The sequence below is a fragment of the Microchirus variegatus genome, assembly GCF_963457635.1.
Source record: "Microchirus variegatus genome assembly, chromosome: 12".
Taxonomy (NCBI): Eukaryota; Metazoa; Chordata; class Actinopteri; order Pleuronectiformes; family Soleidae; genus Microchirus; species Microchirus variegatus.
In genome coordinates this window covers 19,802,872-19,827,927 of record NC_139813.1, presented here as the reverse complement: position 1 = coordinate 19,827,927, position 25,056 = coordinate 19,802,872, and the positions used below count along the sequence as shown (strand labels likewise).

At 39.4% G+C, this 25,056-nt stretch overlaps 1 protein-coding gene across 1 annotated transcript; it reads right to left on the bottom strand.

The window, feature by feature from the left end:
* Nucleotides 1-6,087: 6,087 nt before the first annotated feature.
* prep (prolyl endopeptidase) lies at nucleotides 6,088-12,549 on the bottom strand. Its single transcript, XM_083898232.1, has 14 exons — nucleotides 12,393-12,549; nucleotides 11,971-12,045; nucleotides 11,068-11,201; nucleotides 10,814-10,944; nucleotides 10,387-10,596; nucleotides 10,179-10,300; nucleotides 9,985-10,090; nucleotides 9,661-9,852; nucleotides 9,341-9,538; nucleotides 9,095-9,198; nucleotides 8,483-8,714; nucleotides 7,925-8,056; nucleotides 7,679-7,835; nucleotides 6,088-6,924 (listed from the first exon to the last, which is right to left on the bottom strand). The coding sequence occupies exons 1-14, from the start codon at nucleotides 12,528-12,530 to the stop codon at nucleotides 6,630-6,632; spliced, it is 2,226 nt and encodes a 741-aa protein (XP_083754358.1). The 5' UTR covers nucleotides 12,531-12,549; the 3' UTR covers nucleotides 6,088-6,629.
* Nucleotides 12,550-25,056: the final 12,507 nt, after the last annotated feature.

Genomic DNA, 25,056 nt, shown 5'->3' with positions numbered 1-25,056 from the left:
AAAAATAAAGCCATACTGGATGTATAACACAGTAGATCATATTTATTTTTGATTTTAAAGTTTTTTTTTTAACATGTTAAAGAAACAAATAAAGGCACAACAATGAGAATCAAACTGAATAAAAGAAATATTCACATAGATAGATAGATAGATAGATAGATAGATAGATAGATAGATAGATAGATAGATAGATAGATAGATAGATAGATAGATAGATAGATAGATAGATAGATAGATAGATAGATAGATAGATAGATAGATAGATAGATAGATTTTTAAACTTATTAAATCCCACCCCTTAACATATTTAAATCCTCTTTAATCCTTCTTTCCTCTGGTCTTTTAAAGGGCTGTTTCACCCATTTTTCTCCAACTTGGTCAAATGAAGAAAAAACTTCAAATCATTATGATCCTGCTGTGTTTGTTTATTTTATTTTATTTTATTTGTTTCGCTCTTCACTGATAAAACTTGACAGAAACACAGTAAAGAGTCTGAAGGAAGTGAATCTGACGTTGATTTTTTGTCACTTTTATTTATTTATTTTTTCCTCTGTTGTTGTGGGACCAAGATAACACATTTATCTCTGGAGATTAGTAAAATTAACTGTATATTTTGGGGTGAAGTGGCTCTTTTAAACAGGAAAAAAGGAAAATACAACTTTAACACCCTCAACAAAACTATTCAGGAAAAACTTTCTTTTTATTGTTTTATTTCGAATTAAATGTATGGAACTTCAGGTGAGAGTTTATAGAGTGATTATATATATAAATATGTTTAATTATTATTATTTATTTTATTATTATTTTTTAAAGGAAAGAAAGAAAACAAAGATGTTTTGATTGTTTATCAATAAACTCTTGTATTTGCATGATTTCATGAAATCTTTCAGAAGTGCAAACTGTCTGACCTTAAGTCATCTTGAGCAAAAATAGATAATTATGACCACACACACACACACACACACACACACACACACACACACATTTCTCAGCAGACTTTGGACTCCCTCACCCCAGCTAACCTCGCCCCACCCCCACCTCTCACCCTGTGGGCTCCTAGGAAATGTGCCTTTTTTTACCCTGCGTTGCTGTCAATTCAGTTCAAAGGGTTCACTGGGTTCGTCTCTCTCTCTCTCTCTTTACTCTTTTCTTTTTTAGGAGGGGGGGGGGGGGGGGGGGGTTGTTATTTGTCGTTCACTTCATGCATTCCAGCCACCAATCCTTCACTTTCTACATCCTCCACAAGATATATAGAGTAAACACTGTTGGGGCAAAGCCTCATGTCACCTTTCACTCTGAGATTTGTTTTTCTTTTAAATGATCAAACGAAATGTTTTACAATCAGAATGTTTCAGATATATATATATATATATATATAATTATTTGTAATTTTAAACTTCCTGTGAGCACTTTAACTGCCTCCTTCCACAGCTTCAGCCTCCACCTCTGTCCAAAAAAAAAGTGTTAAACACGCGTTTAGTTTCCGCATTTTCTCCAACTCCCTCATTTGACTTTTTCAAAGATTTCGTTTGGGGAAAATTAGAATGAACGAATTTTAAAAATCCCACGCGCCACACAACGTCACGTGCAGCATTCCTGACTATAACACCGACCTAACATGTTTGCAGAATATCTCCTGACTGCACTGCACCCCCCCCCCCCCAAAAAACACTTTATCATTCATTTAAAATCACATTAAATCGATTTAATTCATATGTGCGTAATGGCGCAAAAAAACGCCTCCGTGTCCGACACAACAGTTTGTTCGCTTCTTTTTTACAACTTCTTTATCTCAAAACTCTTCGATTTTAAGGTAAAAAATTACAACAAAAAAAGAGGAAAAAAATAACGACTTTTTATTAAAAAAATATTCCGGTAAACCACGTGGTCTTTGCCATCTTTCAACGCTAAAGCCTCCTCCAATGGGAGTAAACAGGGGGTGCAAATATGTGAATGAAATATCGGTGACGTCACACACAGGGAGAGAGAGGGGGGAGGTGGAAGAAGAAGCGCCTGTGCAGCCGGTGCGCCAAAAAAATGCGCACAATGGAGCCAAATGTGTGCCAAAATCATACAAATCAGGCTTTATTTTTTTTTGATTATAGAGTTTTAATTTTTCTGAGACTCAGCGAGTGATTCAGATTCAACGCCTTTGAATGATGGGCGAATGATCAATGGGTGTAAGGGGGAAAAATCACAGTCATATAACTTTTAAATCCTCCCCAGTGACATTTGTTTGTTTTTTTTCGTTTTAAGACTTTTTATGATCATTATTACCTTATTTATAGGCTATAAAACTCCTCCCCTCCGTGAATTAGTGTGGTAAAATGTGAGCATGTGCGCGCATCAGGGGCTCCATAACTTTATTGAAGAAGAAGTGATCGATCACTTTGTTTGTGTGCGCGTGAAAGCCGATCGGGATCAATGAAGAGCAGCGCGTGCACATATTAAAACTCTCTATGGAGTAATACAAAACAAAAAAAAAGAAAAGAAAAGGTCTCACCTGTAGATGTGGAGTCGAACATCATCGTCTCCTTGAATGAATGAATGAATGAATGAATGAGCTGGCACAGGACAGACCAGACCTCTCTCTCACACACACACACACTCTCACACACACACCGGGGTGATGGAGTGAATGTACAGAGCGGCGAGACTTGCAGAGAATTACATGTCTTTAACCTGCGAACCGGGAACCAAGTGACCGACTGGAATCAAAGAGATTTTTCCATGGATGAATATTTTATGGTGACACTGAAACGTAAGCTGCAGCAACAAGGAGAGAGAGAGAGGGAGAGAGAGAGAGAGAGAGAGAGAAAGAGGGAGAGAGAGAGAGAGAGAGAGGCTGCAGATTTTAAACGTCTCTCAGTGAAGCAACAGATTGCTGTGAGTGAGATCTGAGGCAAGCATCTCCAACAAAGTGGACATCCATCCACTTCTGACCTCAAAATAAATCCACCCTTCTTATTCTTCTTCTTTCTTTTTTTTTTTTTGTTAGATATAAAAAGTCTGTTTACACCTGTTCCATATCCAAGAAAAAAAACCAACAACAAAAATGAGCCACCAGTGGTGAATTTAACCCAAGTTTCCTGCTCTTCTGATCATGGCTCTTTAAACCATGTGGCATTCACTGCCTCCCCATCATGACTGAAGACTTCCCCCACCTCTCTCTCTCTCTCTCTCTCTTGTTGATAAAGATCCATATACACATCCCCCACACACACTCACACTCACACACACCCACCCACCATCTTTTGCTTCTATTCAGGAAAGAAAACACTCTTTTTCCACCTTAAAAACCCCTTTAATTCAACTGATTTCTCTTCACACATTTAAAAAATAAATAATAAAAAAAGTTATTAAGTATTTTCCCATCTTAACCCTTTAAGGTACGTACCAAGATTTTTTATTTTATTTACTTATTATAACAATAACATGAAATTAGACCCTACAGTATTTCAGATACAGGCCTCTACCAAACGGTTGAGACGTCTGTTCATAATAAAAAAATAATTCATAAAGTACATCATTCAGAACAAGTCAAATTAAGTGTTAGTGAGTTCAGCTTGATGCATTTTACAGTGACTTAAAGTGTGGTCGACCAAATGGTTGAGTAGTACCTTAAAGGGTTAACATTATAAATTCACTCACTTTAACACCTGAGAGTGGAATTAATAAAAAAAATAAAAAAATAAAGTGGCATTTTCTTACTTGGTGATCACCATTGAATGTTAATCCGCCTGTGAAAGGTACAAACAAGCGAGGGATTGGGCGCGAGGAGGAGGAGGAGGAGGAGGAGGAGGAGGGGGGGGGGGGGGGGGGCGTTGAGTCACATCATCATGTGTCACCGCCTCTGATTCCCGGAAGTCGAGTCAGTTCCCCCCTACACACACCCACACACACACAGAGAGAGAGAGACACACACACACAAGGAATTTAATTATTTAGTCATTGGTTTCATTTGTTAAATTAAAAGACAGTAAACAAAAATATAAATTTAAACCCTTCTAAAATAACAAAAAAAATATATGCATTATTGTATATTCTATTTTATTTTAAACCATTTAAATGCCAGGTTTTTTGTTATGATGCCATCATGTTTTTAGATTATAAAAAAAAACGCACACACACACACACAAACAGAAAATACAGATTATTTTCAATAAACTACATGAAAAGTAAACATTTTTGTGTCAATGAGAGGGAGAGGGGGAAAATTGTGACAGTGCCATCTAGTGGAAATAGCATGTTATTTTTCCCCCTACACATTATGCTAAATATGGCAACAACAACAACAAAAACAACGCCATCTTGTGGGGAGTAGTAAAAAATTATTAATTCCAAGGCAAAAGGCCATGATTGACACTCAGATATAATTTTAATGGAAGTGGGAATCAATAATTAAAGTTTGAATGGATTTCAATGGAACTTTTTTTGCACCTAACGGCATCAGTGTAACATTTTTGTTTGGACATAGTCCCTATAACATAGAGAGATTAAATAATTGATCTGAGATAACCCAGATTATATGTTTTAAACAACATGCTCAAAATTAAGTGGATAATTTCAAATACTTTATTAGTTACACTATGAAGCTAAGTCAACGTTTGCTGTTATAAATCATAGTAATATTATAGTATTCCGTTGTGTTTTAGACACACTGACCTTTACTGACAGATGTTCTGTAGATGTTTGAATTGTCCCTTTTTTTTTTCCACTCAAGACACAATTATTATTCATTAAAAAGTCTAAAGTCGAATGTCAGTGAAGAAATAAGAAAAGTAGGAAAAGGAAAGGAAAATTATAATTTAAAAAAACGTGGGGAAATAATTTTCTCCTCTTATCCACTCCGGGTGTAAAAATTAAAACGAACAAAAGAACAAAATCAACTTAAATGTATATATTACATCAATAATATCTGATTAAAACTCATCCGCACAGAGAAATAGTCCTTTCGTGGTGGCGAAGAGGTGATTTCCGGTTGGCGCGTTAATATTTCAGAATGGTCGCAGGTGTGTGTGCGTCATCAAAACGTGTCCGCCAATCAGACATGACGACACACACATACACACACACACACACACAGCAGCTCGAACATAAACTAATATAAATAACTGCGTTTTTAAAAGGAGAAGATATGACTCATATGAATCATCAGAGAGAGTCGCGCTGCTGCCAAGCGCCACCTGCTGGCGCGCTCGGACATTAAACTTTTACAGGTAGGGTGTAAAATTCCTTTTTTAGTATCAAAACTCAAAAAGATATTTCATTTGTCCACTGTGGGCAACTGTAAAAAGAAGAGTGAGTTTGGGTTTATAAACGATTTATTTTTTATTTAACTCTAAAAATATACTTTGTTGTAAGTTGTATCTTCTTAAAAAAAACAAACAAAAAAACAATGCTCGTTTTTTTGTCATATTAAATTAAATTAAATCAAATGTTGTTGATGTGATGTCAGACATCCTTTGCTTTGTCCCACTGAGGTAAGGAGGCCCAACACAAATGGTTAAAAAAAAATAAACTAATAAAATCCTGAATTTGAAAAAAAAAAAAAAAAAAAAATCTGTGTTATCAAGTAAAATCTGTTAATGGACATATCTAAAAATAAAAACCTACTTGCATCATGCATTCATTCAATATTTATTTATTTATTTGCCATCAATTTTCGTCTCAGTGGTCAAATAGAGGACATAATAACTAATAGTAATCTCTTTAGAACAACTTTAAAGTGGGACATTTGAGAAATTAAATGCACAACATGTTTAATAAACCCTTTGAGACCCAGTGTCAGACCATCACTCACTGCTTCTGCTGCACGTGTTGGTCAGTCAAAGTGACTGCCCCCTGCTGGACGACTGGACACCTACATGCTCACACCCCAGTCTTTTTGGGAAGGTTTTCTGGGACAGCACCTATATTTTTTTTTTATAAAAACTTAAAACTGTTAGAAATAAAATATTACTTGTGTTGCAATTACACAGAAAAACACAATATATATATATATATATAAATAACTGCACAGAAATAAATCACGGTTTAAAAAGTTGTTTATTGTAGCTGTGACATTGTGTTTTGCTCCCTTGTAAAAGGTAAACAACCAGCACATGTCACGAGGTAGAAATCATTATCAATCTGAAAAGTAATGTGGGGATTGACGTTTAACACTCACGCTCTCATTCAGTCACACACCGGATGTAGTGTTTTTTTATTTATTTTTTTGCACATTCCCGCACTAACATCCACAGCAAAGCTGACAGCCGACAGCGTCGCCATTCGCGCAGTACTGTCTTTGCCAGAAACCTTGCAAAACAACTCTTCCATTCTCTCCACAAAGGGAAAATAAATAACATGCATCGTGTTGCAGCACCTGGAGAATCGGTTCTTCCAACAAACATTTGCCACATAAACCTCATGACTGTACCGGCTGATTGGCTGATTACTGAAACACCGATCACTGATAATGTAGTCGCTTTTTTTTCTGCAGCAGGACTACAAACATGGAGTAAAGAACAGGTTCGTGATGTTACGGATATGGTGATGGCAGCTGTTTAAAATGAAAAGTGATCAGTTGTAGTGAACGGTATCCCAAAGACGACTACAAAACAAAAACCAAAAAAACCAAACTGTAGTTATTTGACCCATGAGATGTTGAGACAGCGGGCGATAAAGGCGTACGTGTCGGCCACTTCCTGGATGACCTTGCTGGTGGGCTTGCCGGCGCCGTGGCCCGACTTTGTGTCCACGAGGATGAAGAGCGGGTTCGTCTGCTTGGAGCTGCGGCCGACGACGTGCTGCAGCGTGGCGATGTACTTGAGCGAGTGGAGGGGAACCACGCGGTCGTCGTGGTCCCCGGTCAGCAGGAGCACGGCGGGATACTGGACCCCGGTGCCTTCTGGGATGCGGATGTTGTGGAGCGGTGAGTATCTGCAGGGCAAGAAGTTAAAGCGGGTTAAGATCAGCTTCATATTTCCATCCATTCATCTTCAGACTTCCCTGTCCCTGGCCACTTCATACAGCTCTTCTAGGGGAATCCTCTCACCCTATCGCTAAGGGAAAGCGAAGGAAACACATTTCGGCCGCTTGTATCCGCAATCTCGGTCACTAACCCCAGCTCTTGACTAGAAGTGAGGGTAGGAATGTACAGAATATCGACCTGCAATTTTAAAGCTTTGCCTTTCTACTCAGCTCCATTCTTCCCTCACTTTTGAATAAGAGCCTTAAAGGTGCCATATGTAAGAATGTGGCCAAAAACGATTACTTCATTCAAATTCAAAATACAGAGGTCTTTTAGGTTTCGTTTTCTGACGCAACTGGCAACCCCGGGTTGCTCGGCAGCTGAGACTCTACTGACTGCAATGACTGGTAGACGGCGGTAGGTGGCGCCACATGCCAAAAACATGATTTCAAAACATAAACATGATTTGCAGTCTGCAAAATATTTTTTTTTAATGCAAATATTCTGGCTGTACTGTTGTTGTTGGTGAGTTCAGTTTGTTATATGAACATTATTCCTGAGTCTCTGTGACATATTAGGAGGATTTTATGGCCAGTTGCTTTAGATTTATTACATAATGCACCTTTAATATTTATATATATATATATATATATTTATATACCAAATGAATCAGTCTTTTATGCGTGTAATAAATGAAGCTGTGAGTCACATAATGGCACCTACTTGATGAGCCAGTCAAACTGCTCTTTGTCCTCTGAACAGCCAAAGTCTGTGGTCCAGGCGTGGCCGATGGTGAACTTGTGGAACTTCAGCATGTCCATGACGCCGACCTGAGCCACGGCACAGCCAAACAGCTCGGGCCGCTGGTTTACACATGCCGCTGAGAGAAAGAGAGAGAGAGAGGACACAGTCAGACGCTGGGGATGATAACACCTGTTAATGTTGACCCTCAGACAGAAGCATACATACCTACAAGCAGGCCACCATTGGAGCCTCCGTTTATAGTCAGTTTGGAAGGAGAGGTGTATCCCTCCTTGACGAGATACTCAGCTGCACACTGGAAGTCTGTAAAGCAGTTCTGCTTGTTGGCCAGCATACCGGCTAGACAAAGAAGAAATAGTAAGTAAATTAGTAAATGGGAGGCTTATGTAAGTGTAATGTTTTACACACAAAAGAATGAGGCAACGATTTAGCAACCATCCTAAACTTTTTTTTTAAAAGGTCCAGTGTGTAACATTTAGAAGGGTTTATTGGTGGAAAATAAACACACTATGTAGTAATTATGTTTTTTAAAAGTGAATAATCACTGAGGTCTTGCTTTACAGACACTGACACAGCCATAGTGTGCGTTTTACAACATACAAAGTAAGAACAACAGAATTTCTGGTATGCAGGGGAGTGAGCGGAGGAGTCTCACCACTAGATGTCACTAATTCTTACACACAGGGCCAGTTACTGTACCAGCATCACTTAATTCTTCCTGGTTACACTCCTATTCTGCATGAAAATGACAATATTTGCCCTCACCTTTGTGCCAGGTCTCCCCATACTCCCCTCCGCCTCTGATGTTGGCGACAGCAAGCACTCCCCCGAGGTGTCGCACAAAGATGAGGCGGGAGACACTGTAGCTCGGCGTAATAGAGATGTTGAAGCCCCCGTAGCCGTAGAGGAATCCAGGATGGGAGCCGTCCAATTTGATGCCCTTCTTGTGAACGATAAACATGGGGATTTGAGTGCCATCCTTGGATGGATAGAAGATCTGAAAAAAGGGAGAACAGACAGATAATCAGTAGTGGAAACAGAGGCAGGAATCTTCATCTGTCCTTGTTATTTCCACACATGTTGCACATGTTATTTCTCACTCACTTCCCTGTCCTTGGTTGGAATTGAAACAATAAACCAAACTGTGAAACGATGTATTAAGCCAAAACATCATGTTAAAAAAAATAATTTTTGAAAGCGACGACATCCAGTCATGCTTCAACAGACCGAGAGGGATTTGTTTCGGTCCAGCGCACAATCTCAGCAGTTGTTCTTCCGACAGCTCCATTAATATCTGTCATACGCCGAGTGAAAACACACCAAAAATCTAGAATTGTTTGTCGGAAAAATAAGAAAAGAAGTTAATGTTGTGGTCACCTGAGTGGTCTGGTAGTCTGAGGGATTAAAGCCTTTGACTGTGACTTCTCTGAAGATGTGGGGCTGCAGCGGCTCCTTAGTCAAGTCACAATGGTAAATGATGGCTGCATGGAAGAAACATCATCAACAATGAGTATTTCTATCCCACTCTAATATAATGTGTGGGAAAAACAATAAGTGGGAGCATTTATGTATATACATAAATGTATATATATATACACATTTATCATATATATCAATACATACCTGGAGAGAGGAAGGAGGTGAAATAGTAAAAGATCTCAGAGTCCCGCTTGCGTCCCGTGAAGCCCACCACAGAGCCGACTTCCAGAGGGAAGGTCCTCAGCTCCTCCCCTGAACTCAGCCGGTACATTTTCAGCACATTCTTCACGTCGTGGAGGAAACAGACAAACAGGAAGCTGGAGAACGTGCAGGTGGCGAACACTGTTGGGTTGAGACGTGGCAAAAGGAAAAGTTCAAAGATGAATCTGTGATGACAGAACAAAGTGTACTTAATCCTGAATTGTTTTTTTAGTACAGTTGACGTGCGTGATGCAGCAGCTCACCAATAACATCCTTGTCATGTTGAGGAATGAGCTCCTTCCAGTTGCTCTGAGCGGGAGAGGCAAAGTCGATGTTGATGAGACGATAACGCGGAGCATCCAGGTTGGTCTTGAATGTGAACACGGTGTCCTCGTTGGTCACGTACTCGTACTCGGCATCAAAGTTGTCGATGAGTTTCACCCACGGCAAAAGTCCTGAGCAAAAGGAGATGGGTACTTTAATCCTGGGCATAAATTAAAGTAGTCTTCCAGTTTGAAAAATGGAGGAAAGTTAGCCACCAGGGGGTAATAAGTAAAGTTAACCATAAGTTATAATGAATAACATACCTGTAATACCCTGAGGAGTTGTCTCAAGATCACAGTACCACAGTCTGTTGACTGGATCACAACCTTCCCTGATGGACAGCAGCACATATCGCCCATCATCTGATACCTGTAGTGCACATTTCATCACTAAAACGTAACCTGAACACCAACTAACACATTATTTCTTTGATAGGTTGATGACTTTGTGGACGTACCTCAGCTCCACTCATCCACTTGGGGTGTTCAGGAAACTCGGCACACAGCACATCCTCAGACTGCGGCGTCCCCAGAACGTGGAAGTACAGCTTCTGGTGCAGGTTGGTGGAGGTTTCAGTTCCTGAAGGACAACACAGTTTAGTTCCATCACCACCCCCTAGAAATGACAAAAATGCCTCAATGCAGCCGACGCTATCTGGAACGTACCATCGCTCTTTCCCTCTTGGTCGGGGTACGAGTTGTAGAAAAGTCCCTTCCCATCATGGGTCCAGGACATGCAGCTAAACTTGACCCGCTCCAGGCGGTCCTCTAGAGGCACGGCACCTTCGACACGCAGGAAACGCATCTCCACCCAGTCGGACCCGCTAGCACTAGTGCCGTACGCTAAGTACTCCCCATCCTCGGAGAATGCATAGCCTTAAACAAGAGGAATATAAACAGATCGTCAAAAAAGAGAACAAGCTAAGTTAATGTTCTACATTCAGCTGTGTGTGTGTGTGTGCGTGTGTGGATGCTATAAATAGCATGCAGCAAGTAGTTTTCCACATCACAGATTCAAAACTAGGCATATCAAACGACGTAAGTGCCTATTTATTTATTCCATTCACCAAGGCATTTGAAACAGTAGTCCTACCTCGCAGGGCAACAGTCCCATCGTCGGAAAATGTGTTTGGATCCAAGAAGGCTGTTGGCTCAGCATCCAGACTCTCCTGCACATACATCACACTCTGGTTTTGCAGGCCTGTGTTGTAGAAGTGAAAGTACCTAAACATAAGGGGGGAAAAAAATCATTCAGGTGAAAAAGAGGTTCACTGTAAAACTGTAATCATACTGTAGAATTTGTTGATTAAAAGATCAGGATATGCTAGATGTCTGCAGTTGCCTCACCTGCTCCCTCGCTTGAAGGGACAGCTGTACTTGGGGTAATCATACAGCTCTGTCATTCGCTCCTTGAATAAGTCACGCACCTCGCAGTGCTCCAGAAAGGGCAACGTCAGCTGGTTCTGAGCGGTGACGAAAGCCTGGCGAAAGACAGCAGCCATAGAATCAGACATTAGGTTTCAGTTACAAGAAGGAAGCTTTAGCTATCGACAATATAAGATATACACTTACAATGAGTTAGTCGTGGTGAATTTCTATTATCATGTTAATCATAAATGTAGAAAAATATAAATATTTAATGCGAGTGACTAAAAACTCCTGTCTAACTCACCAGCATACAGCGCGCTTGTGATCTAAATCTTAATGTACCGATGTATGGAGAGTTGCATCTTTGACTTCATCATGACTTATTATTCATTAATTCATCATCTATGATCTTACTAAATTACTTTTCACTATATACTGTATATATTCTATCTGCAATGTCTCTGACCACCATAAGTGCAGACAGAAGGCTGCACCTATTTAATTCAATTCAATATACTCCATTGTCCCATAGGGACATTAGTCTTGGACTTAACCTGTGCATATAAATGCTCTCATGGTACAATAAATAATAAAACATGACAGTAATAAATAACATAAGCAATTACACAATAAAAGCACATCCCTAGCCTGACTTAGATGTAGGCACAAAGTAGTTAAACATCTAAAATATATTACAATAAAACACAGTTTTTCAGTTATCATAATAATATCGCTAATATCAATTGTTGTTGTCAGGATAATCGTGATGTAAACATTCAAAAATCGTCCCATGCCTATTATTGACAGTGCTTAGTCATGACAACATTTCAGCTTCAGGTCAAACCCTACAACTGCAACTATAGTCAATTGGGTCAGATGTACCTGAGTCTTTTCACTGTCAGGGTCCTCCAGCCAGCTGTATGGATCTGGTACTTTACCGCCATGATAATCATCCACCTGTGAAACATTAAGAGTGATATGACAGATGTTAGAATGTGAACATGTTGGGCGTCTGGTTCAGAAACAGGATATTCTTATGCTGCGGCGATACAACATTCATGTACATCAAAAAAACAGCAGCAAAGCAAAAATGTTAACGTCTGTGTTTAATATGTTATTTACAAATGAGTGACAGAGAACTGGCAAAGACTCATGCGTTTGTCAACACTGTCAGTGTCGGGCTGAAAGCCCCGGCTAAGCTAACTAGCGTGCTAACAAAGCAGCCGCTCGTTTCAATGAATGGCAAAAGCGTGATGATTAAGCATCCCGGCTTATTAGCATGCTAGGCTGCTGCGTTTACTTACAACCGCCTCGTCGCGGAAAGCCTGTAGGTACTGAAAGGACATTCTGGAAGACAGTTCTCTGGGTTTTCGAAAAACAAAACGCTGCCTCACGGCGAGAAGTAGTGATTTTGAGAGGACTCTGTTGATGCCGCAAAACATCAAACTCCAGGAGCCGGAGCTTTCAGCCAGAGCCGGATGAGCTGCTGCTTCCACACGGTCAACGAGCGGCGCTGTGGGAAGGGGAGGGAACACCGAGTGGCCACAATTTCACACAGCGCCCCCTGTTGACCACAAACGAGAGCAGCACAGCACAGGTTGAACAAAGGCCTAAAGGTAAATGACGTGGAAAAATACTGTTTATGCTCTTAAAATAATGGATTTAACTTAACAGGGCTGATCGTCACTATTAAAGTTTAAATTAGAAATCGATAAATGGTTTCATCAATTTATATACATGCAGATAATGCTGTAAAGACTTTTAATTGATGCAGCTTTAAATAAAACATATAAAAGTACATCATTAATTAATAAAAAAAAATAAAAATAACAATGTTATGATGATGATTATTATTATTATTACTATTAGTGATAGTAATAGTAGTAGTTGTACAAAAATAGTTATTAATGATAAATAAACAACTAAATGTAAGAATCAATTTGTTCATTCTAAATTCCAATTAGAAAAATTCAAATTCAAAGATCCATTGTTCCAGCAGGGGGTGCTGGAGCAGCTGTGATGTTGTGTGGCTGAAAGAAGTTCAAGTAACTCACACAAACACACACACAAACTTGTTTTTCCATCTCAGAGAGGAAACCTCATAGACATAAATGCATTCTCTAGCCCCTTAACCCAACCTTAACCATCACAACTAAACGCCTTACCCTAACCTTAACCTAAACATATTCCCTAAAAAGCCCTTTAAGCATGTGTCCCCACGAAGATGTACATTTGTTTGGTCCCCACGAGGAGAGAAAAACATGTACGCATACATTTCATATTTTATTATATTATTACAAATGCATGCATGACTCCACGTGAGAGCACATGGTGTCAAAACGCTATGCGATGGATGGGTTTTTAGCATCATAATGAAAAGTTAAAGCCCAAAAGTTGCCGATGTCAGCCTCAATCAATCAGTCCTGACTGGGCTATCATTATCACTGGCACCTGCTCTTACACAATGACTGATAGCGCGACGTTAAGCACACAGTGGCAACAATTTGACCCTTGAGGAAATGAGTTGATCTCGTGAAGTGAGTGATTACTTTTGAAAATACTTTCATAAATATCAATTATCTCTAAAACAGAGCAACTGGACTTGATGTATGAGGTTTAAATGAGTCTATACAGAGCAAACGTGGCCTTGTTATATGTGTGTGTTGTATTTGTCTCCGGTTGATGCCACATAGTGGCTTTACGTGTCATTCTCCAGCTATGCAGATAAGAGCCTTGGGACAGGTTTAATTACACAGCAGCCGTCTGTTTCTGCTGAAAAGGAAACGCATTGTTTGGATGCCACGGCCGATCAGACAGTCAGATGTCTTTTCCAGGAGATGCCGGCGCGTTGTTACTTTCAAATTCAGTGTTGTAAGAGCTGTCACGCCACGGTTTAAGAAGAAGCACGACGGATGGGGTGGAGCGGTGGAGGGGGGGAGGCTCTTAACCGGTGGCACGCTCTCGTGCACAGTGAAAGTGGAGAAAGACACGAGCGGGTGCAGGAGGAGGAAAAACAAGAAATGATTTGCATGTGTTTTTTTTTCTTCCATTCTTTCATTCTTCCAACACTGTTAAAGGTTGCATTGACGGGGGAGCTGGAAGTCATCACATTTGACAAACAGGGCATAAGGTGGTGTACAACCTGGACAGGTCAACAAAAATCCATCACGGGGGGGGGGGCAACATACAGACAAAAAAACAATCCTTCACACCTACAGTCACTTTTGAGTCTCTAATTAACTCTGGTGCATGTCTGAAATGAAAACTTTACATGAAGAGAACCAGGATTTGAACCTGTGACCTTCTGATAATTCTTGTGTTTTACCCTATGAGTGTTTTTACCTGGTACTACCCGGTAAATACCGCTATATGTGACGTCATCAGACCTGGAATCAAACCGAACAACGGCGAACTGTAGATCCGTTAAAAAGACGTAAAAATCCTGAAAACCTGCGTTAATCTACAACATTTAGCAAGGACATGTCTACAATCTCAATATTTAGCAGAGGAGTCTGGCGTATTTAGCGACAGCACCTGCTAAAACCGGCGATCACCCTTCCGTTGAAGTTCAGTGACGGAGTCTGTGCTGCAGTCACACAGGAAGTGCTGATTTAATCTTTTAAATTAGCTCATTCTAATGATTCAGTACAACGGAAAAAAAAACTGCTTTACAAGTCACTAGTTTGTGTTTCATGCAGTCGTGATATGATGACTCCCACGCTGAGGAGGTACTATAGTGATGGAAAAGCACCAACAGACTATTAGTAGTGGAAAAGTTTGTATGTGGATTTTATTACAATTTTATTCTCGTAGATTCTGATTTTATTCTCATAAGATTACGACTTTATTCTTGAAAGATTACGACTATTCTCAAAAGATTACGACTTTGTTCTCAAAGATTCCGATTTTCTTCTCATAAGATGACGATTTTCTTCTCAAAGATTCCGACTTTATTCTCATAATATTACGACTTTATTCTAGAAAGATTATGACTTTATTCTCAAAGATTACGACTTTATTCTTAAAAGATTATGACTGTTCTCAAAGATTACGATTTTCTTCTCATAATATTCCGTTTTTATTCTCAAAAGATTACAACTTCATTCTTGAAAGTTTGCGACTTTGTTCTTGAAAGATTACAACTTTATTCTCATAATATTAGGATGTTATTCTCAAAGTTTTTGATTTTATTCTCATAAGATTATGATTTTATTCTCATAAGATTATGATTTTATTCTCAATGATTACAACTTTATTCTTGAAAGATTACGACTTCAATCTTGAAAGATTGCAACTTTATTCTTGAAAGATTACGACTTTTTCCTCGAAAGATGACAACTTTATTCTTATAAGAGACTACGACTTTAATCTCATAAGATTACGATTTTATGCTCAATGATTACGACTTTATTCTCATAATATTACGACTTTATTCTCAAAAGATTACAACTTCAGTCTTGAAAGATTGCAACTTTATTCTTGAAAGATTACGACTTTATTCTCATGAGATTATGACTTAATTCACATACGATTACAACTTTATTCTCATAAGAGATTACGACTTTATTCTCATAAGAGATTACGACTTTATTCTCGAAAGATTTTGACTTCATTCTCACATTCGTGCAGCCGTGCTATGATGACTCCACCTACGCTGAGGAGGTACTACAGTGATGGAAAACCATGCTGGACCTGTATCGTGGAAAAGCACCAACAGATTATTTAGTAGTGGAAAAGTTTGTAGGTGGATGTTTTGGGTCAAAGGACAATCTCAGCCCTCTCCTCCCCCCGCAATTCCATTCTTCTCGTCTTCCTTGCACTGGAGTCAGGAATACCCGTCTATGCAAAGGGGATCTCTTCCTGTTTACCTATGGCAGACTCAGATATGGGTCACGGAGCGATTGTCCCGACACCTCTGCTTCCCTAACTCACAGAAGAAACACTGACAGTTTGAAGAAGCGTGTTTGTGCTTGCATTGAAATATGGACATTTTCTGCTCTTAGAGAGTGTGTGGGTGTGTGTGTGTTAGACATGGAGATGGACACGAATTCGACCTCCTCCTCCTCCTCCTCCCCGTTTTTCCCCCATTGTCCAGAGTCAACAGTGATCCGTCCCCGCGCAGTCGGAAGCACCTGTCTCTGTCGCTGCGGACAAAGAAGGATGACCACCTGCTGTGTTTCACCACATGGGGGTTACTACAAGGTTAAGTCATTCATAAATCTCCAGGGCTCCACTCCACAGAGTCGCTCGTGTGAAGACCTGCCTGTTTGTGAGTGAGTGAGAGCGGAGAGGTGTTCCTGTTTTCTTCTCCTCAATCCGACGGAATAATAAAACTGAAAGGAAGCTGCTTATCGCGTCCATCAATGAGAGATCTAACATCACGACACAGGGCAAACCAGTTTAACCAAGGTCGAGATGAAACAATTTTGTGAGTCGATCCGTCGCCTCGTTTTCACAGGAAATCGCAGGAGCGATTCCAACGGGGCTGACGCATGTTCACACGTCTTGTGCAATCATATTTGGATGAGGAACAATGACATGTTGCCATCTTATTCAAATAATAATCCAGCGCAGGTGATTTTAAAATAACTCCACTGCTCGATCTATTGTGCAGACTCTCACACCATTCTGGGTCTAGTCTGAGCAAGCAGACACTTGATGAGTGACGGTTTATTTATTATTGTTAGAACTTTATTAATTAAGCCTATTTGAAAACATAAAAGTAGCTATTATATGCTATTTCCTTAAAAAAATCCACTTTTTTAAAACTGATATCCACATATAAATGAGTTATTTGACCATTAGACAGTGGATAAGTGGACACAGGAAGTTGGGATTTAAAAAAAATAAAATAAATAAATCTGACAAAAAGTAGACCTAAGAAAATAAAAGCCCTACACTGCTCTTCACTGTGTTTCTGTCAATTTTGACAACTTATAAAAAAAAAAAAAAATTATGACAACTTATAGGAGTCAAAGACCTGGAAATAAAATAAAATACATTTCAAAAAAACAGGTCAAATTTACTCCAACTCTACAATAGAATGTGAATTAAACAAACGCAGCAGCATCGTTATTGTTTTAAATTTACTCTTCATTGGGAAAGAACCCTTTAAAATTATATATATATATATATATATATATATATACACACATATATATATATATACGTATATATACTTGATCAGTGGAATAAAGTGTTAAAATATGAAAAACATGTAGCATTATTTACAATGAAACAAGCTTAACACCTTATATGACAATAGAGTGGTAATAACTATGTAATAAAGTGGTAATAATACTGTATTTTCCCTTTGGTAATACTGTTGTAATAGTGTAGTGAACATGTTACATTAAAGTCACGTTAAATTAAACTCATTATGAGTCAGTCTTAATGACAACTACCATATCAATAAAGTTGAAAGTCCTAGCCTAACATTTGACACAGCGGTTGGTAATGACTACCACAAACTGCCCGGCATTGAACGTCACCACTCACTAAACATCAAACTGGAGTTTTACTTTATGGGAACAGTGAAATCTCAGCAGTAACAGATGTGCGACTGCAAAAGCTCAGCCAACATCTACTGTCACGGCGCGATGATAATAATAATAATAGCATAGGGTGAGGAATACAAAAGCAATAATAAGGACGCTCTTAAAATACAGAGATGACAGGGGACAGCTTCCTGTCTGTTTGTCTCATACGGCTGTCATTAGCCCAGGGCCGGAATAACCGTCTCTGCTCTGTCCTGTGCTGCATGCATGTGATGTGGTGGTGAAGGGTCAGTCTAACCTGCCCCCCCCTCACCCTCCGCCCCCTCTTACATGTCCTCAGACAGCAGGATGTTATTGAGGATCCAGGCGGGAGGGGATTACAGCAGAAGGCGGATGTGATCGGTGCGGCACAAATTATAGGAAATGCTTGAACGGTGTTTTGTCATCGCGCATGTTCGAGTCGGTTGTTGTTGTGCCAGGTTCTCACAGTTTCTCTGAGTGAAAAGGAACAAAACAAAACAAAAAAAAGAATGCAGTGACTAATATCGTGTGTGTTGATAATTGAAAGAAGCACAAGGTGTGAAAACAAGTCTGGTGTTGTCCAACCGGTGACCTCACACGTGTCTGTTTCAGGCTGACAGCGATGCAGCACATCTGAAAAAAAAAAAAAGATGTCAGACACACACGTCACAGCGTCTTTCAGCGGCAAAAACACACAACAAGAGCCAAAATAAGACGAAGTCAATCAGAACGGAGGAGAGACGCAAAGTGTGTCATTGTTGATGCCGATCATGTTGAAAGAGGAAGAGAGCACTCGGGTTACCCAAAGCCAGCTTGGTGAAAGAGCTGCGGATAAAAGGACAAAACAGTTTTTAAATGCCCAAGAACGCACCACGTCGAGCTTATACAGTCAAATGTAATATTACAAAATAAAAGAATTGGTCTGAAATCTTTGTTTTCTACTAATATTACGGCCGAATTGAAGAAGAAGAAAAATATCGTAAGATTACGACTTTATCCTGCAAAGATTACACATTTATTCTCACAATATTACGACTTTATTCTGGAACGATTACGACTTTGTTCTGGAAAAAAAATCTGACTTTATTCTGGAAAGATTACGACTTTAGTTTCGAAAGATTACGACTTTATCCTCAACACATTACAACTTTATTCTTATAAGATTACAACTTTATTCTCATAATATTACGACTTTATTCTTGAAAGATTACGACTTTATTCTAGAAAGATTACGACTTTATTCTCAAAAGATTACAACTTTATTCTCAAAAGATTACGACTTTATTCTCGAAAGATTACAACTTTATTCTCATAATATTACAACTTTGTTCTTGAAAGATTACGACTTTATTCTCAAAAGATTGCGACTTTATTCTTGAAAGATTACGACTTTAATCTCGAAAGATTACGACTTCAATCTCAAAAGATTGCGACTTTATTCTCATATTATGACTTTATTCTCAAAAGATTGCGACTTTATTCTCGAAAGATCACAACTTTATTCTCATATTACCACTTTATTCTTAAAATATTACTTTATTCTTAAAAGATTACAACTTTATTCTCATAACACTACGACTTCATTCTCAAAAGATTACAACTTTATTCTCATATTACGACTTTATTCTTAAACTATTATTTTATTCTCATAAGTTTACGACTTTATTCTCAAAAGTTTACGACTTTATTCTCATAAGTTTACGACTTTATTCTCAAAAGATTACGACTTTATTCTCATAAGATTACGACTTTATCCTCATAACACTACGACTTTATTCTCCTAAGATTAAAACATCTTTTTCTTAAGTTCGGCCCTGAGTCTCTTCGTAGTTTCCCTCACGCTGATCAAGATGGAGTCACACTCATCTCGGACATTTAGCCGAGAGCTAAGTGCTAAGTGGGGAGGAACAAAGCAGGGATCTGAGGACGCTTGGGCCACAGTTGCAGAAGTGGTTTGTAATCACTGAGGTAAAGTCCGCACTGACTGGAGAACACAACACAAACTCTCCCTCCCTTGTCATTACACAGACACACACACACCGCCGATGTGCGTCCGTCATCTCCACACGTCGTCTCCTGTATTCATGCGTCCTTGTCACTGCTCTGTCTTTGAACCTCGCCTGCTTTGTTTTCTGGGTTTGTCTCAACCAAGAAAGAAAGAAAGAAAGAAAAGAAAAGAAAAGAAAAGAAAAGAAAAGAAAAGAAAAGGAGGCGGGAGGATGTGGAGGAGAAAATGAACGTATCGCTTGCGTGCAGACGGATATTACCCTTGTAAAAGCAAAACAAATATGTGTGTGTCTGTGTGTGTGTGTGTGTGTGTGTGCGTGCCCTGTAATTTCACTGTTGACATGTGCACTTACAGTGGGGATCTGGGACCCTTGTAATGACTGGTGCAGGTAACACTGGAGACAGGTGGAGGATAGTGCTGTCTGACTGGTCCTAAAACACTGTGTGTGTGTGTGTGTGTGTGTGTGTGAGTGTGTGTGTGAGTGTCAGCACAGACTGAGGTGTGCAGACAGACACAGTGGCACCTGGTGATGTCACTGATGTTGTCACCGAGTGGCAGTAAAGTTCCCCTTTTGTAATGGACGCCACATTGTCTCGTGCTGTGCACTCGTTTAACCGGAAAAATTATAAGACGTACATGTATACGGCACCCGACATCAGGGCACGGCGTATACACAGCACGCATGTATACGTATATATATATATATATTTATATATGAGTGAGATGAGAAGACTGATACTGCTCTTTATCTGATCATTAAGACAGTGTAGTATAAAGATTAGAAACATGGAGGCGTCCAAAGGTTGAAAGAAACACAACAGAGATAATCAGACAGACAGAGGTACAGTAAAGGTTCTCAGATATGAAAACAGAGGTTTATCTTAATCTTGATTTTCAGCGCCTGTGTTTGCCTTGCTTGATCCAGGGTGATACAATAAATATAGTTTTGTCCACTCAGCTCTAAAAAAAAAAACAAAAAAAAAAATTGAGCAACCATTAATGCGAGATCAATGTCAGTGTCAGTTACAGCAGCGTGAGACACAAAGAGGAAGGGACACGAATGAAGATATCGCACATTCACGCGGTTAGTGACATGTGCGCGAAGGCGGGTGACGTTTGGACTTCCTGTATGTATTTGGTGCGAGCATGTGTGTGTGTGTGTGTGTGTGTGTGTGTGTGTGTGTGTGTGTGTGTGTGAGAGAGAAAGAGGAAACTCTATCCTGTGCCAAAGTGTGACAGCATGGATCAGGTTCATCCTCTGTTTGTTCAGCAGCCATCCAGAAATATGGCAGGAATCTGAGATCACAGCAGAACGGACAGTGAACACTGCGGCGGCCGTCGTTTAAAAAAAGCTGGATGGAAATGTGTTAAGGTATGCAGCAGCATGTAAGGCTGTGAGGGCCACAAAAACGCCCAAAAAGAACTATCTTTCTGGGGACATTTTGGCCTGGTGGGGACATTGTGTCTGGGCCCTAAAACTTTAAAGGGTGTTTTCAGGGTTAAGACCTAGTTTTAGGGTTAGGGTTTAGGTTAGGCACTTCATTGTGATGGGTAAAGGGTTAGGGAATGCTTTATGTCAATGATGTGTCCTCACTATAAGACATAAAAACAAGCTTGTGCATCCTTTCCAGATGACACATCTCACCGTTGGCCATTATTAAAGTCCGCCTCAGTCATCAAGAGGAAGAAGACAACAAAATATACTGTTGTCTACAAACTGTCCAGTTTGTGCTGAAGATAAATGAAAAAAGTGAGAGAAATATGAATCAGTATGGGTGACGGAGGGAGCGTTTGCAAGCATACACCAGCATTGCAGGGGTGGGCGGGGATAAGAAAGTGTTTATTTCATGAAATTGCAGAATAAACGGGGTTTATTTGCTTTTGTATCTTTCGTGGCTGTTTGTTTGTGTTCTTTGTTTGTCTTGACATTTCGACTTTATTCTCGAAAGATTCTGACTTTATTCTCGAAAGATTCTGACTTTATTTTTGAAAGATTATGACTTTATTCTTGAAAGATTACGACTTTATTCTCGAAAGATTCTGACTTTATTCCCAAAAGATTACAACTTTATTCTCATATTAGGACTTTATTCTTGAAAGATTCAGACTTTATTCTTGACAGATTACAAATTAATTCTTGAAAGATTCAGACTTTATTCTCGATACTATTACGACTTTATGCTCAAAAGATTACGACTTTATTCTCGAAAGATTACGACTTGATTCTTGAAAGATTATGACTTGATTCTTGAGAGATTACGACTTTATTCTCGAAAGATTACGACTTTATTCTCGAAAGATTACGACTTTATTCTCAAAAGATTACGACTTTATTCGACCCTTATACTTCGTTGTACTTTTCCTCTTTATCAAGCTTATCAAGATGGAGCTACATTCATCCAGGACAAAAAAACAAATGACTTCCCGTGCGTAGCGTGACAATTTGACCCAACATTCAGCCTCACAATGATTTTAAATAACTATAATCAACGAGATGATGAGATAATCTCTTGGACTTTTTGTCTAATACAACTTCTCTAGTTTTAATTAAGCTAAGACTTTCATTGTAGGATATTAAACAACTTTGATTAAAAGAAAAACAGCAATGTGAGAAGAGTCCAAAAACCACTGTACAGCGATAGCATTTGGCCTTTTTTTTGTTGTTGCTCGTCATCTCTGTGGGTGGCTTTTGTGCGGAGGATTTGAGCAGACATCTGTTGTGATGTGCAGTAGCATTCCTCTCAGCACTGAAGCCATGATAATTACCTCGGGCCTGTCAACAGGAGATCATCCACCGAGCTACGGCGAGATGGTTCGGTGGTGGACGAGGTGGGTGGTGGGTGGGTGCTTTTTTATCAGCGCGGCGCTGACATTTATTCACATTCACACTTGAAATATAAAAAAACCGTTGTGTTTAAAGCACATTTATCAAAGGCTATGTCGGCGGAGCACATGTGACCCTCGAGGTCGAAACTGTCAGAGACTGTAGGAAACGCATGTGAGTCCTCAGCCGCTAAAATGAATAGATTGCACGGTAAAGAAAAATCACTTAAGGTAGCGTGAAATGGACAGGGAGGGTGGACGAGGCTGACAGGCGGAGAAAAAGTGAGCGTGGAGCGCCGCGACAACAACCAAGCCGTGATCGAATGTAGCACATTTCTCCTCGAGTCGGCCATTAAACGGTAACGGTTGGTGGAAGGGCGGAGGCCGCGTCAAACACGTCAGCTCAAATGGGTTATAAAATGGGCTCTGTCTCGGCCTAAGATCTTTGTCTTCCTTTCACGTTGGAGGTGACAGGGAGGGAGTGGCCGCCTGTGGACCTGCTGCGAGAAATGACCCAAGGCACGGTACAGACCCCAGACCGCCTGAAATTACAGACCCCACAGCCACCCATGTCATTTACGAAGGTCCTAAAGGCGCCGCGTACGAGGTGTGGGCTTTAACGACTTTCTAGTTACTGTAAAGAATTATTTTTCTTTCTTTTCTTTCTTCAACAAGGTCCGTCTCACTTAACGCTTTGCTCTATTTATCCTGGATCTCTTTTCAGGAGCAATCTTGAAATGTTTTTGTGAGAAAGTAGAAGGAAATAAATGTTCTTTATTTTCACCTGGGGGCTTTGGGATGGGGAGAGAATAAAAACAGAGGCTTCCTTCCCGATCAGGCAATAAAAAAAGTTTTTTTTCCCGCTGGTTAATTTATGTTTATATGACTTTTCATTTATTATATGAACTGTATATGGACTTTATATATGGGGTCATCTGTATGAGTATATGAGAACATGCATGGGTGAATGTATGGATGTGTGAGGGTGTCTACATATATATAAATGTATATTATTCCATTAATTATGTCCATTATTGTTATTATGTCCTTTTTAAACAGTTCTTTTTTATTTATTTCTAGTTATTATTGTATTTATTTTGTTGGTATCTCACTCTCATAAGTATGTTATTTCATTTATGAGTTGCATTCATTTTATAGTCGACTATTTTGACTATCTTCTTTGTTTATAACCCTCGTATCGTATCGTATCATATCATATCATAGTATCGTGTGTTCTGGATGTATAACACCTTTGTGTGTGTGCACTTTATGTCCAACCTGTATCGTATTGTATCGTAACGTATCGTATCTTATCATTTTGTATCGTATCATATGATTTTGTATCATATCGTATCATATGATTTTGTATCATATCGTATCATATTGTTTCATATCGTATCGTATCGTTTCATATCGTATCGTATCAAAATCGTATGTTCTGGATGTATAACACACCTTCGTGTGCGTGTACTTTATGTACAACCTGTATCGTAATGTATCGTATAGTATCTTATCATTTCGCATTGTATCGTATCATTCCGCATCGTATCGTTTCGTATCGTATGATATTTTATCGTAATGTATTGTATCTTATCATTTCGTATCATATCGTATGGTATGATTTCGTATCGTATCGCATCTTATCATATCGTAACGTATCGTATCGTAACGTATCGTATCGTATCGTATCGTATCGTATCGTATCGTATTGTATCGTATCTTATCATTTTGTATCGTATCGTATGATTTTGTATCATATCGTATCATATTGTTTCATGTCGTATCGTACCGTTTCATATCGTATCGTATCAAATCATATATTCTGGATGTATAACACACCTCTGTGTGCGTGTACTTTATGTCCAACCTGTATCGTATTGTATCGTATAGTATCTTATCATTTCGCATTGTATCGTATCATTTTGCATCGTATCATATCGTATCGTATCGTATCGTATCGTATCGTATCGTATCGTATCGTATCGTATCGTATCGTATCGTATCATATCGTATATTCTAGACGTATAACACACCTTGCACTGGTGGTCATTTGGAATCAAGGGTATACGCACGTGTCAAAGTCCTGCTCCCAACCAACATGTGAGTCAATCCCACCTGTTAATATTTATAGCGTACAATAAAGAATCAAAACCAGACGTTTCAGATAGTTGAAATAAAGTACTGTACCTTAGCGGGACAACATAAAGTGTTAAAACATTTTTTTTTTTTTTTTTTTTTTAAAGAAAGGAAAGGTTCAATCTCAATGTTCAAAGTCAGATGCCAAAGTCAGTCAGTGACCCCATTGTTCCTCTCCCTAAATACATGTAAATCACACGTCCCCTTCTTTTTCATCTCTCCATAATCCGGCTCATCATCTGTCGCTCGAACAATGCCGTGTCAAATATCACGCAAGCCTCCTTCCAATTAATCACGGAGGTAGAGTGCAATCTACACCGCTCGCACAAAAAGATCGTGTTGTCACGATGGGAATTACTCACAGTGTGTATGGGTAATAGATGTAGTGATAAGACGCTTCTAGATTGAGAGGCTGGATAGGAAGGAGGAGGAGGAGGTGGAGGTGGTGGAGAGGTGAATGAATGCTGAATAGAGGGTGATGAA

Bases quoted from the DNA above. Each gene is read 5' to 3' on its own strand.
- prep (XM_083898232.1), bottom strand. From the start codon at position 12,530: ATGTTTTGCGGCATCAACAGAGTCCTCTCAAAATCACTACTTCTCGCC. The intron at 10,091-10,178 runs GTACGTCCACAA...TGTGCACTACAG, and splicing joins AGTGGATGAGTGGAGCTGAG to GTATCAGATGATGGGCGATA. The intron at 6,925-7,678 runs GTAGGTGCCATT...CTTGCCCTGCAG, and splicing joins CAGTTTGACTGGCTCATCAA to ATACTCACCGCTCCACAACA.